The sequence below is a fragment of the Gekko japonicus genome, unplaced genomic scaffold (genome assembly GCF_001447785.1).
Source record: "Gekko japonicus isolate JY-2015 unplaced genomic scaffold, Gekko_japonicus_V1.1 scaffold4721, whole genome shotgun sequence".
NCBI classification, from domain to species: Eukaryota; Metazoa; Chordata; class Lepidosauria; order Squamata; family Gekkonidae; genus Gekko; species Gekko japonicus.
Genome location: NW_015168804.1, coordinates 64,504 through 76,661, shown reverse-complemented (window position 1 = coordinate 76,661; position 12,158 = coordinate 64,504). Strand labels below are relative to the sequence as shown.

The 12,158-nt window shown below is 45.8% G+C and overlaps 1 protein-coding gene across 1 annotated transcript in view; it reads right to left on the bottom strand.

Annotated features, from left to right (window-relative positions):
• Window positions 1-6,988: 6,988 nt before the first annotated feature.
• Window positions 6,989-12,158, bottom strand: part of COL6A2 (collagen, type VI, alpha 2) — a 54,921-nt gene continuing 49,751 nt past the window's right edge. The window contains exon 27 of the mRNA XM_015415715.1: window positions 6,989-9,506. Coding sequence (XP_015271201.1) covers window positions 8,896-9,506 — 611 coding nt within the window. The 3' untranslated portion in view covers window positions 6,989-8,895. The remainder of the gene's footprint in view (window positions 9,507-12,158) is intronic.

Below are 12,158 nucleotides of genomic sequence, written 5' to 3'. Positions count from 1 at the left end.
CTCTAAAAGCTGCTTAGAATATTAATAAAAGCATGCCTACTTAGAGGGGGGCTGATAATGTTCAAAAGATCTCTGACAAAGGAAATGTAAACTACCCCCTTGAATAAATGGGGGAAGATATGAATAATTTCCATTTCAGTGAGAGACAGAAAATGATCACAGCAATAATAAAGAGCCTAATTGCATAGACACTATATTGCACTCATCACGGCATCTCTCCATACTGGGAATATCTGCCTCATAAAGCACAGGAGCCCAGGTAGGGAGGGGAAAGGTGGTAATTTTAGGTCAGTACAAAAGAGGAAGGATGGGAGGGAAATCCTTCTAACAAAAAAATATACTGAGCAAAAATATACCAAGGGGTTAATGGGGATTGTTGGGTATGTGGGGCTACCAATGCCAATTTTATACCCATCTGGTGGGAGTGTTGGAGAGCAGTGGAGTTCTGGAATATGATCACAACAGTTATCTCTAAAGGTATAAGGAAAAAGCTACCATTATCCCCTAAGATTTTTTTTGTTAAATCGTGTAGAATTCCCCTCTAATAATGTTTGTGAATTTGTTCTTAATGTCAACATCTGCAAGGCTAATTTTTGCTCAGAATTGGAAGAAGAACATAATCCCAAAGAAAGAGGATTGCTTAGAGAAAATAGTAGAATGTGGCCTCGGTTAGACGTGCCATTTGTTGCGAAGTGAGCTTATTCCCCCAGTAGAAGTTGACATGGCGTTTTTTGATCACACATCCTTTGTAGCTGCAGGCTCAGCCCATTACTGCCCATTCAGACGGCACGTTTGGATGAGTGGGTTTTTTTTGCCTTTTGTTTCCCATGCGCATAAACGAAGATTTGCACCTCCACACTGCAGGTTCCCCATGGAGTATGCGGTTATGCACATACTGCTAGGAGCTGCGGTGGCTCAAGTGGTTAAGATGCTGAACTGCAGGCTGTGGAAGGTCAGAAGTTCAGCAGTTCAAGAAACGAGACCCGCATGATGGAGTGAGCTCCCGTCTCTAGTTCCAGCTCCTGCCAACCTAGCAGTTCGAAAGCAAGACATTGCAAGTAGATAAATAGGTACCACTTTGGTGGGAAGGTAACAGAGTTCTGTGCGCCTTGGTGTTTAGTCATGCTGGCCACATGGCCACGGAAACGTCTTCGGACAGCACTGGCTCTTCGGCTTTGAAACGGAGATGAGCACTGCAACCCTAGAGTCGGATTCGACTGGCTTTCGAGCAAGGGAACCTTTACCTTTATCTTTTACATACTGCTAAGCGAGGGGAAAAAATGGCACCGAGTCGGGATGGAATGAGCAAACCATCCCGACGGCATGAGAGTGTGCTTGGGTGATCAGATAGGGGAAAGTCCATCTGTAGCCCGTTGGCCAGCATTAGACCGGACTTTCCCTGGTGTCTTTTAACTCCCAGATGTTGCTATCTGATCGTGACCTTTAGATCCCTCAGGCATTCACTGCTGAGTTGGATCTAAAGGTGTGTCTGACTGCATCCTGTATCCATTTGTGTATACTAACTTGTCTACTACGTGGCCAAATGTCTGATAAATCTGGAAAATGGGATGCTTTCCTATCTGGAATAAGAAATTAATTTCGAGCTTGTATAATTGATGTTTTATCATAGCTTTGTAGTTTGTATTTCAGAACGTTGCCTATATTAGTTTTATTTTTTTAATTCTTTTTAAAATCTAAAATAAACCAACATTTTTTTTAAAAAAAGGAAATCCTTCTAACAATGTGGTGTTTCTACATTGCAGACTGAGACCATCTCTTGACATGTGGAACCCTAACCAAGGTAAACGTTTGTGTGTCTAAGGTTGCCGGCTCCAGGTTGGGAACTACCTGGAGATTTGGGGAGTAGAACTTAAGGAGGGTGGGGTTTGGGGAGGGGAGGGACTTGAATGGGGTGTAATGCCATAGAGTCCACCTTCCAAAGTGGTCATTTTTTTCAGGTAAACTGATCTCTGCAACCTGGAGAGTGGTTGTCATCCCAGGAGATCTCCAGTTGCCGTCTGCAGGCTGTGCAGACAAATAACCAGAATAATCTGTCCCGCTGCACAAATCACACTTGAGACTTCGGTCTCCTTATACAGTTCTACTTACAGTTATAAACAATAGACATAACAAATGGCTTTGCTACTGTGCATGAATGACATCTCCACCAGCTGGACAGTGACCTGATAGTTCTTGAAAGTACAAGTCTCTCTTCAGAATGATGCAGTCACCGACTCATAATGCAGAGAAGAGTTTCCAGAAGAAAGCATGCAATAGATGGCATGGCCTCAAGAACCACAGTAATGCGAACCGAAGGAGCGGTGACGGTATGCCTAGGTTGCTTTGCCGTTTCTTAGGGCCCTCCCAGATCTGGCAATAGCGGTGACGGTATGCCTAGGTTGCTTTGCTGTTTCTTAGGCCTTCATCGGGCCGCTTTTCTTAGCGATGGAGCCCACCCAGCTCTGGTAAGATTCAAAATGACATGAAGTCTACAAGTATATTCCAAATGATCCCTAGCTATTTGGAATTCTGATTCCTAAGCATCTCTGAGCCCTAAGAAACGGCAAAGCAACCTAGGCGTGCCGTTGCTGCTCCTTCGCTTTGTGCTATAGCTGTTCTTGAGCCCATGCCGTCCACTGTGTGTTTTCTGTTTGAAACTCTTCTCTGCACCACGAGCCGGTGACAGCATCATTCTGGAGACAGACTTGTACTTTCAAGGACTATCAGGTCACTATTCAACAGGTGGAGATGTCATTTCTGCACGGCGGCAAAACCATTTGTTATGTGTATTGTTTATAACTGTAAGTAGAACTGTATAAGAAGATGGAAGTCTCGAGTGTGATTTGTACAGCGGGACGGATGATTCTGGTTATTTGTTTGCACAACTGCTGTTGGCCATCTGCAGGCGGGCAGCCCTACGGCATGTCCCATATCTGACTTGTTCCCGGGGAAAGAACTTGGAAGCCAGCCGGAACTCCGTTCCTGTGCGTTCCTGCCCCAAAATAGCCCTGGCTATAGCTGTTCTTGAGCCCATGCCGTCCACTGTGTGTTTTCTGTTTGAAACTCTTCTCTGCACCATGAGCTGGTGACTGCATCATTCTGGAGACAGACTTGTACTTCCAAGGACTATCAGGTCACTATTCAACGAGTGGAGATGTCATTTATGCACGGCGGCAAAACCGTTTGTCATGTGTATTGTTTATAATTGTAAGTAGAACTGTATAAGAAGATGGAAGTCTCGAGTGTGATTTGTACGGCGGGGCGAGAGCTCGAGTGTGATTTGTACGGCGGGACAGATGATTCTGGTTATTTGTTTGCACAACTGCTGTTGGCCATCTGCAGGCGGGCAGCCCTATGGCATGTCCCATATCTGACTTGTTCCCGGGGAAAGTGAATTTGGCAGACGGCACGCTATTCAAATGGTTGAGTGCAAACTATAAGACAAGAAACTGACTGCATTCCATTATTGTTTGGGATTTTGGCAGCGTAAAAGACGTCACTAAGAACGCTGCATCTTTGCATGCAGATTGCAGCACAAGGCCCAAGGTCCTGAAACCAAAACCAGCTCCTAGCATTCTTAAAACGCGCCTGTGGAAGTGGTAGAGTTAGACTTTGGACTGCATGGTCTTATGCTTCCCCCACCCCCCAATGGACCCCGGATCTAGAATTAGGTCCTTGATTCTGCCAAGCTCTAAAAAGCTGCATCTTCCTTCTGAGAGAGGCTGGCGCAGGGGAGGCCCCATGCTGTCAAGTGTGCGCTCCTCTGCATAGTTCTGACTTCAGCTCTGCGCAGCCACCTTCTCTCCTACTGAGGTCTTGGCGGGAGGACTCTGGAGGTCAAGGAGGTAGACAGATCCCCTCAGAGGGGTCATGGCCTGCTGGTTCCACGGCAACTTGGACAGGAGCCTGCTGCTGGAGGGCAGGCAGGGGGTCTTCCTCTGGCCCTTATGGAGCGCGCAAGGCCTTGGGTATTATGGGAACCACTGGGAGACTGAGAAGCCTTCTTCCCAGGTGCAGGCTGGGCTAGAGCAAGCCTTGACAGGGAACCACTTATGTTCTCAAATAAGCACTACCCTTTGCCATTATTTTGTAGTGAGAAACTAGATTATCTGGAGAGTTGCATGGGTGACTAGCCCTGATTGAGTGATTTTGTTTTGCTCTCTGTTAGGAGTACCAGGTGGGATGCCACTTCCTCCTCCTTATCCTGGACAACCTGGGCCATATCCTGGTCCAGGCATGCAGCCATACCCGGCTCCAGGGTACCCTCCCCAGCCTCCTCCAACCTTTGGGACCCATCCACCTGGACCACATCACCATGGACATCACCATGGGCATCACCATGGACATCACCCACCCCCTGGCCCACCTGGAATGTTTCCTGGAGGGCCTGGATGCCAGCCAGGAGCACCACCACCACCTGGTTGCCCTCCCCCAGGACACCACCATGGGCACCACAAGAAGCACAAGCATCATGGTCATCATAAGCATCATGGCAAGAAGGTAAGGGATTTGGGTGCTTCTTGGAGGTGCAGAAGGGGGGGCTGCTAGATCAGGCACTGATAGACGAAGGGGGTTTCATTCAGTAGGGCCATTAAGCCCTTCTCTCTGCGTCCTGCCTCATATGTTCACAATGGGTGAGAACAGCCACCCAAAATGACAAAAATGAAGGCAAAGATGGAGTTGAAAAAATAAGGCTTTCCCGGATTCTTATTTACCAAGCTTGTAAGTTCCTGGTTTTTCTGGCGGTTGGGAAACTGTTGCACACACATTGTACTCCCTCTAGTGGTCGATCTGATATTACATCAATTTATTTCCAATATATCTCCCTGCAGATTTTAGCTCCTTTCCACATTGGCCTGCCACTCCGGATTTTCTCAGTGTTCAAGTCGAGGCAATATAAGTCCACGGCAAAACAGCATACAAATAACCCGGGCAACAGCAGGCTGAAACCAGGCTGACCACTGAAGGGAGGTAATGTAATGCAGAATGGGAGAAAAACCCGGAATAAAAAGAAGCTTGAGCTCAATTTTAGTGTAGAATGGGGGAGAAAATACCGCGGTGAACATGGATTAAAAGGAAAGCACAGAAAGGGCCTTAAACCGCAGGTTTTTATGCTGGAAATAAACCACTGTAATATTGAATTGACTACTAGAGGGAGCAAAAGCGCATGCAGAACAGGATCTCCCCACAAAGAAACGGGAACTTACAAGCAAGGAAAACGAGACTGGTAAAGCCCACAAACTCGGGTCACAAAAGAGACAAAAGAGTGGGAAGTATAACAGAAATGATCCGGTGGGAACAGAACTATCGGCAGCCTGAATGTACTTCTCTTTATTTCTCTTCCAGCACTCAAGCAGTTCCAGTAGTAGCAGTTCCGACTCAGACTGAAGGCAGCTTTTGCAACACCTCAGCCAACTAACGTGAAAGGCTACCGGTTAGGACTCCCTGGAAATTCCCCCATCTCTTTCCTTATGTTGTATGTTTGTTCACATGGACCGTGAATGGCACAACATTCACTTTCACTGTTGTCTCAACCCTAGTAAAAAATCATAGATATGCCAAGTTTGCCGCCCATTTTCATGCGAGCATTCATCTTCTTATTCACGCTGATTTAGAAGTTTAGCTTGACCAAAGAGGACAGCATAGCACCTTGGTTATGTGTGTTAGAAACTCTGCAACTCCAGAGCAATAAACTGATCTGCACAAACAGGCCATGTGTCCCATGAAAGTTTGTTATTACATGCTTCACAGATTCTACTGGCACCTTGCTGAATCAAGGGAATGACTTTTTAATTTAACGTTCTTCATTGATCCCTCACCTTTCACCCCAGTGGGAACCCAAAGTGGCTTACCTCATTCTCCTCTCTGCTACTTGGTCCTCACAACAACCCTGTGAGGTGAGTCAGGCTGAGAACATGTGACTGCCCTGACGGTTAAGCTGTAAGCTTTCATGGCAGAGGATGGTTTTGAACCAGGGTCTCCCAGATCCCAGCCCTGCAGTCTAACCCAGCAGTCCCCAACATGGTGCCTGTGTGTGCCATGGTGCCCACCAACATCAGTTTGGTGTAGTGGTTAAGAGTGGCAGACTCTAATCTGGAGAACCGGGTTTGATTCCCCACTCCTCCACATGCAGCCAGCTAGGTGACCTTGGGCTGGTCAAAGTTCCCTCAGAGCTGTTCTTAATAGAGAGATTTGGAATTTTTAATTCCTGGTGACAGCAGTAATCTACTACATTTATGTGAATAGAGTGTGTTTTAAAGGAAAAACAGTCTCCCCAATAAGGAGGATGTCACACAGGGTCTCCCATATCCCAGCCCTGCAGTCTAACCCAGCAGTCCCCAACACTGCGCCTGTGTGTGCTACGCTGCCAGCCAACACCTTTCCTGGTACCACCAAGTGTTTTTAGCAAGTGGGCTGGGCCAATCAGGGCTTTTGCCCCGCAACACTTCTGATTGGCTAGTGGAGATTAAATTGGTTGTGCAGATTTCTTAAAATGTTGCTTTGGCTGCCACTGCCACCGTAGCACAAGTATCTTCACTTTGTGACTGAGGGTAAAGGGCAGCAGCCATTATGAGGTGGTCCGCTTCCAAAGGTGCCCACAGGCTCAAATCCACTGCTTTAACCACTATGCCACACTGGCTCTCATCCTGCTATATATGCTGAAACGGTAAACTCCGCTGGCTCAATATTTTAACTTAACATACAACTTTCCTTCCTTTAAAATATGTTCTAATGCAAAAAAAGATACACTTCACCATTTTTAAGGTAGTGTGAAAAAAAAGAGAGTTTATTGAACAAGAGTGCAATTTTGGCTCAAGTCAGGATGTTGTTCCAGAAACAGCAATCCCAAGACTACACGGCAGTTTGCAGTTTCTGCGCACGCCAGCAGACATGGTCTTGTGCCTTGCCTGACCTGAATGCTCCACACCATGTTTCAGAGGAGAAGAGACTGGCGATTAACAGGAGGGAACGAGTCTGGGGACGGATTGAAGGGGGAGACCTATTTTCCACAGGTAGCTTGCCTACGATAAAAGGGCATGGTGGCCAAAAGCTCAGATCAGAAAATCTGCCTGTGGCCCAGTTCAGATCCAGACTGAGAGTATTGTGATTGGGGAAGAGAAAACTAGAGCCTGAAGCGAAATAGCTAAGGAACGCCTGGCTTTGTTGCAAAAAGGTAAACCACAAAATGTGGTGGCGATGGAGCCACAGGGGAAGCCAGAAGGCAATACCACCTGATCCGTGTGCTGCCATCTGCATTGGAAGCAACACAGCATCGGCATACGAGGCGAACCACATTTCCTCAGCATAGGGAATGATTCCCTGCTGTCTCTTGCTATGAGGAAATGGCTGCAGCCCAACCAGTGAAAAAAGAACAAGTTGCAAGGGAGAAGAGTTGAGGAGCCAGAGAAGTTCTTGCTTGAGATCTCCTGACAAAGCTTATCGCAAAACGTGTTGGGATCTAAGAGGCCGAATAAACTGCTCTCCCGTGCACACCTTGTTCTTCTTTGAGCCGCAGCCACTGAACAACAGTGAGAAAGGAAGGAGGGCAAGGTGTCCGCGAGTGGCACAAGCTGGAGTCCGGCACCCACAGCTGGTCACAAGACTTCCTGTTGCTATGTCCACTTTGGACTCCTAAGGAAGATAGGAACCATTAGCACCTGGATCAGAGCAAAAAATTAAATTATCCCTGCCTGCCAATAAAGGAGTAGAGCTTCAGAAATAGAGGGGAGGGAGAGGAATCTACTGGCAGCTAGAAAGGATTCCTCTGTGATGACGTCCATTCTAGCTGTTTAACCTGGCAGGGGCACAATCCATACGCTCCGTTTTTGTGGAGAATTCAGATGACATCATTGCTAACCCCTTGTGTTGCAGTGATTTCTGCACTGTTTTTGTGTGACTATATTTCAGACCTGATTGTTTTTTTTTAAACTTAAAGCACAAATACAGGTACTACTGACAGGCAAAGTGCTATGAAGGCATCCAAAGGTTACTGTCCCTTTAAAATTTGCTTCTTCACTCTTTGTTTGATATATCATTGCCTACTACTCTGCTTCCTGTTCACCCGAGTAGCTAAGCATTCCGAAATTGATCTTTAATTAGTTTTTAGCCCCTATTTCTCTTTGAAGCCAAAGCAGCCGTTTATTTCTTTTTAAACATGCATGACTGCACGATGTTCATGAAAAGGAATTTTAAAAAAATAAAATTAAAATGAACATTTGCTTTGGCTGCAAAGAGCAAAGCAGTAATTTAAGGAACATTAAAGTTTAGTTTAGGAATGCCACAGCTAATTCCAGTGAATGGGAAATAACTAATGAAGCTGAGTAGTGGAGACAACTGTGCAAGAACCAAGAGAGATGAAACAGAACACAAAGAGAGAGTTGCAGGGAGACACTGGGCAACTGCTGAATAAAACTTACTCCTGAGTAAACATATAGTAGGGTCTTTCCCATGGAGATGGGCATGACTGGATTTTTATATAGAACAGGATGTGCTATTGTGCTATGTGGAGCCAATTTAATTCCACTTTTACAGATACTGAGCATGCTCCTAGAGTGGAAGCAACCATGGCGTCGAATACAAAATCCTTTGCTGTTTCTTTGTTTAGTACTTAGAGGATTACGGTACAAAAACTGTTTAAACAGACTAAAGCTTTATACACATGACAAAATCACCCCGGGTGGGTTCTGGATCCTTTCTCTGTCTTGGTTTTAATTAGCACCATAAGCATGACTTTTCATCACGATGAAATTTTAAAAATACGCCTACAGGTTTTTGGCTATAAAAATAAACCCCTTGCAGATTTCTGAGCAGCTGCCCTTGGACAGCTTGTGCCGTACAACAATTTAAGAACATTAATATCTGTGGTGCATGATGGGAGACGGCATTTCCCTGAAGCTAACAGATCCACCTAATGAATCTGTCAAAGAAACCAGGCTGGGAGAGGCTGGCATAGTCCTTCTCCCGGAAGATGGCCGCCCGGTCCCCTAGACCGATCTTCAGCAGAACATCCATGTCCACATCACTGCCTAAGGCCACCACGGTGGGTACGACATTCTGCTTCTTCATGGAGTCGATGGCCTCGTCCAGATTTTTGTTGCCCGTGATGCCGTCTGTGATGAAGACAAAGGACAGCTCGGCATTGCGCCGGGCTCCTCGAGCCCTGTCTCTCGGGTTGATGACAAGGTTGTTGACAGCATAAATGATGGCGGACCCCAAGTTGGAAGAAGAGTCCAAGTATTTGATTTGGGCTATAGAATCAGAGATGTCCGTGAGATTGTACGTCAACGGGAACACTATCGCGTGTTCATTCTCGCTTCCATACTGTAGGAGGGCCATGCGGGCATTCATGTTCTCGTTGTCACTTCTGGCCAGCGTGAGGCGGCGGGCCACATTTTCTACAAAGTCATGGGCCCTCTGGAAATTCAGCTCGCCAATTCTTTCAGAGCCGTCCAGGAGGAAGACAACGTCGACGGGCCGTTGTGTGCACTGAGCAACAGCGAGCTCGGCTGGAAGAAAAGAAACAGACAGTAAGCATTCCCAGGATAGAACCTGCCTGGCTTAGAGCTTTCTGACAGTCTAAGAGAGAGACTGACTCGGCAGGTGTTTAACTGACAGACACCTTTTCCAATCAGTAGTGTTAAACAGAATTCGCCACCAGAGCAGACAGTGCCAGTAGGTTAGCCATCTAGTCCAATTGTTGATTCGTTGGCTTGTAAGGGCTTTGAAACAACACAAGTCCTTGCTGTTCTTTGCTTCTTGTTTTGTTATCACAGCTGCCCTGCCTGCCAGGCACAGGGGCAAATATTTTATTTATACACCCTCACATACAAACAGTGCTGAGGTAGATTGAGGGAGAGAAAAACATTTTATTTGCATTGCCATTGCTGCGGGCAGTGCGGCAGACTTGCTGCACCCCCCAGACACAACCTGCATGCGCCGTCTTCTTTCAATGACCCTGCGGTCAATAACAGAACAAGCTCATACCTCTTTAAAAGTGGGTGCCTGCCTAAAGACGTTTTATTACTGATACAGTATTTGTGTCCATTCTTCCATGATACCTGTTTTCTTGGGTTGCCCAATGCCTCCCTCTGTAAAATGCCTCCTGCACGTAAAATAACTTACATGATGCATTTAATGAACTCGACCAGAGCTTTTTAAAAAGAACCCTGACCCAAAAGAAAACAAACAATATATTTTGCACACGCTCCTCTTGACTTTGATCTTTCCCTTGGTGCCAGACCAATGGACAGTTCAAAGCTTTCTAGTGACTTGCATTCACACAATTGATTTTTTTTTGTGTTCTTGTGGTTTGTTGAGAAATGGACTAATTTATGGTTTTATATCTGCTACACACGCAATACACGGACTGTGCACACACCTGTATACCATAGGCCAAAGGAAGCTGTTTGCATCACCAACTGTGAGAGAGAATTCACATAGGGAACACCTGCCTGCATTTCATGTTAATGTAGCTTGCACACATTCAGCTCAAAGCCTTATGGGAAGGAGAAGCACATGTTAGCCATTGTGAGCAGAAACAACAACCAAGAAGGAGAAATTCCCCCATTACTGAAAAGATGAGATGTCACGCAGAACACGGACCTGATCTGCATTTGAATTGCCATTTCCTGTTGATGGTACCTTGTTCGCCTGGTAAAGCCAAGATTCATCTGTACTTCAAAGAGGGCACAGGAAGCCGAGACTTCACACCTGGCCAGATGGTGTTCCATGAGATAGAGTGTAGAATTTCAAATATTGGCCCAACCCATAGAATACCTGCCCCTTTTCTACATGCACCAATGAGGGAAGTGATGGGATGGACTTGGAAGTAGGTGGGATTACAGTTTGGCAAGGTGCCACCCACCTGCAGATTCAACTATAAAAGTAAAGGCCAAACCCTAGGTCTTTGCTAGCCACCTCCCTTCTCCACGACCTCTATCTTCTTTACTACCCCTAAGGTCCAGCTTTCTATCCAACAATCCCTTTGTCTACTTTAAGATCTCTTCGACTGCAGCCAAAGAGGTCCATACTTTGCTGGCTGGTTCTAGCAAGTGTGATTTAGTTAAAATCCCTAGGTATTACTTTCTCCCCTATTCTTACATTGCAACAGACAAGACTTCTGGAACAGGCGAGTATAAACCAATTGTCCTACCTAACTCCAAGTAAATAAGAAACTATTTTTGATATCTTTCTGTAATTCTAAAGGAATCTTGAGTGTATGCTGATGTGAGACTGATTATTTTGTGCATATGTGACTTTGATACTGCTCAGTAAAAGACAATTTGGTTTGGAAAAAGACCCATCTCGTCTCCATCACTGGAACTCTGTGTTCAGACACGACCTCCGTAAACGTTGGCCAAAGCTCACGTTAAATTGAGTTAGCCATCTGCTGTAAATAAAGCAGTTGGCGTAACAAGTTGGATATTTGCCAAAATTAAATGTCAGACTGGCAGAGATATTTGTTATGTTATGTTATGAGCTGAAAAGGATTAAGGTGTAACAGCAGTCAAACACAGAAGAGAATCAGACTGTTAGAAAGAGTCAATGGCAAAACATTTTGAAATCTCTCGCACGGACTCTAGAGACATTAATGACCCAACACACAGCTTTCTAGGTAAGCCAAAGCTGTGTGCATTCACTCCTCCCATAGCTTTCCTCCTTTCCAGAACTACTGGTTGTGGGATAAACAAGAAAATGCAGGAATCAGAGATAATGAAAGACGATTAGCTTTCTGGCTACAAATTATTCAACAAGTTCCAGTCTTTCCTTGATAAAGAAAAGTCTGAACAACAGCCTGAAACTGACACAAATCTGGAGGGGGGCCTGTGTGAATGAGGGCAGTGGGGAGAAACTGTCCCTTTTGCTTCTGTTGCTCCTTTGTGAAACCATATTTGGAGAGAGGGGTCCATTATGCACTGATAGCTTACTTCACTTACTCCAGAGAATCCGAGCAGTGAAGCCTTTAAGCTTGACTTTGGATTTGCCTGCTATAGGGACCATTCTTTTTTTCATCCGGTGTATTTCTATGTATTTGTCTTGCAGCTGCAGCAAAAACCTGCATTTTTTTCTTAATCGGGGTGCGAAGTTACCGGTGCTAGACCCCCGCTTTTGCACTTTAGACCCATGGTTCCTCAACTTCCTTGCCTCTGAGGACCCTC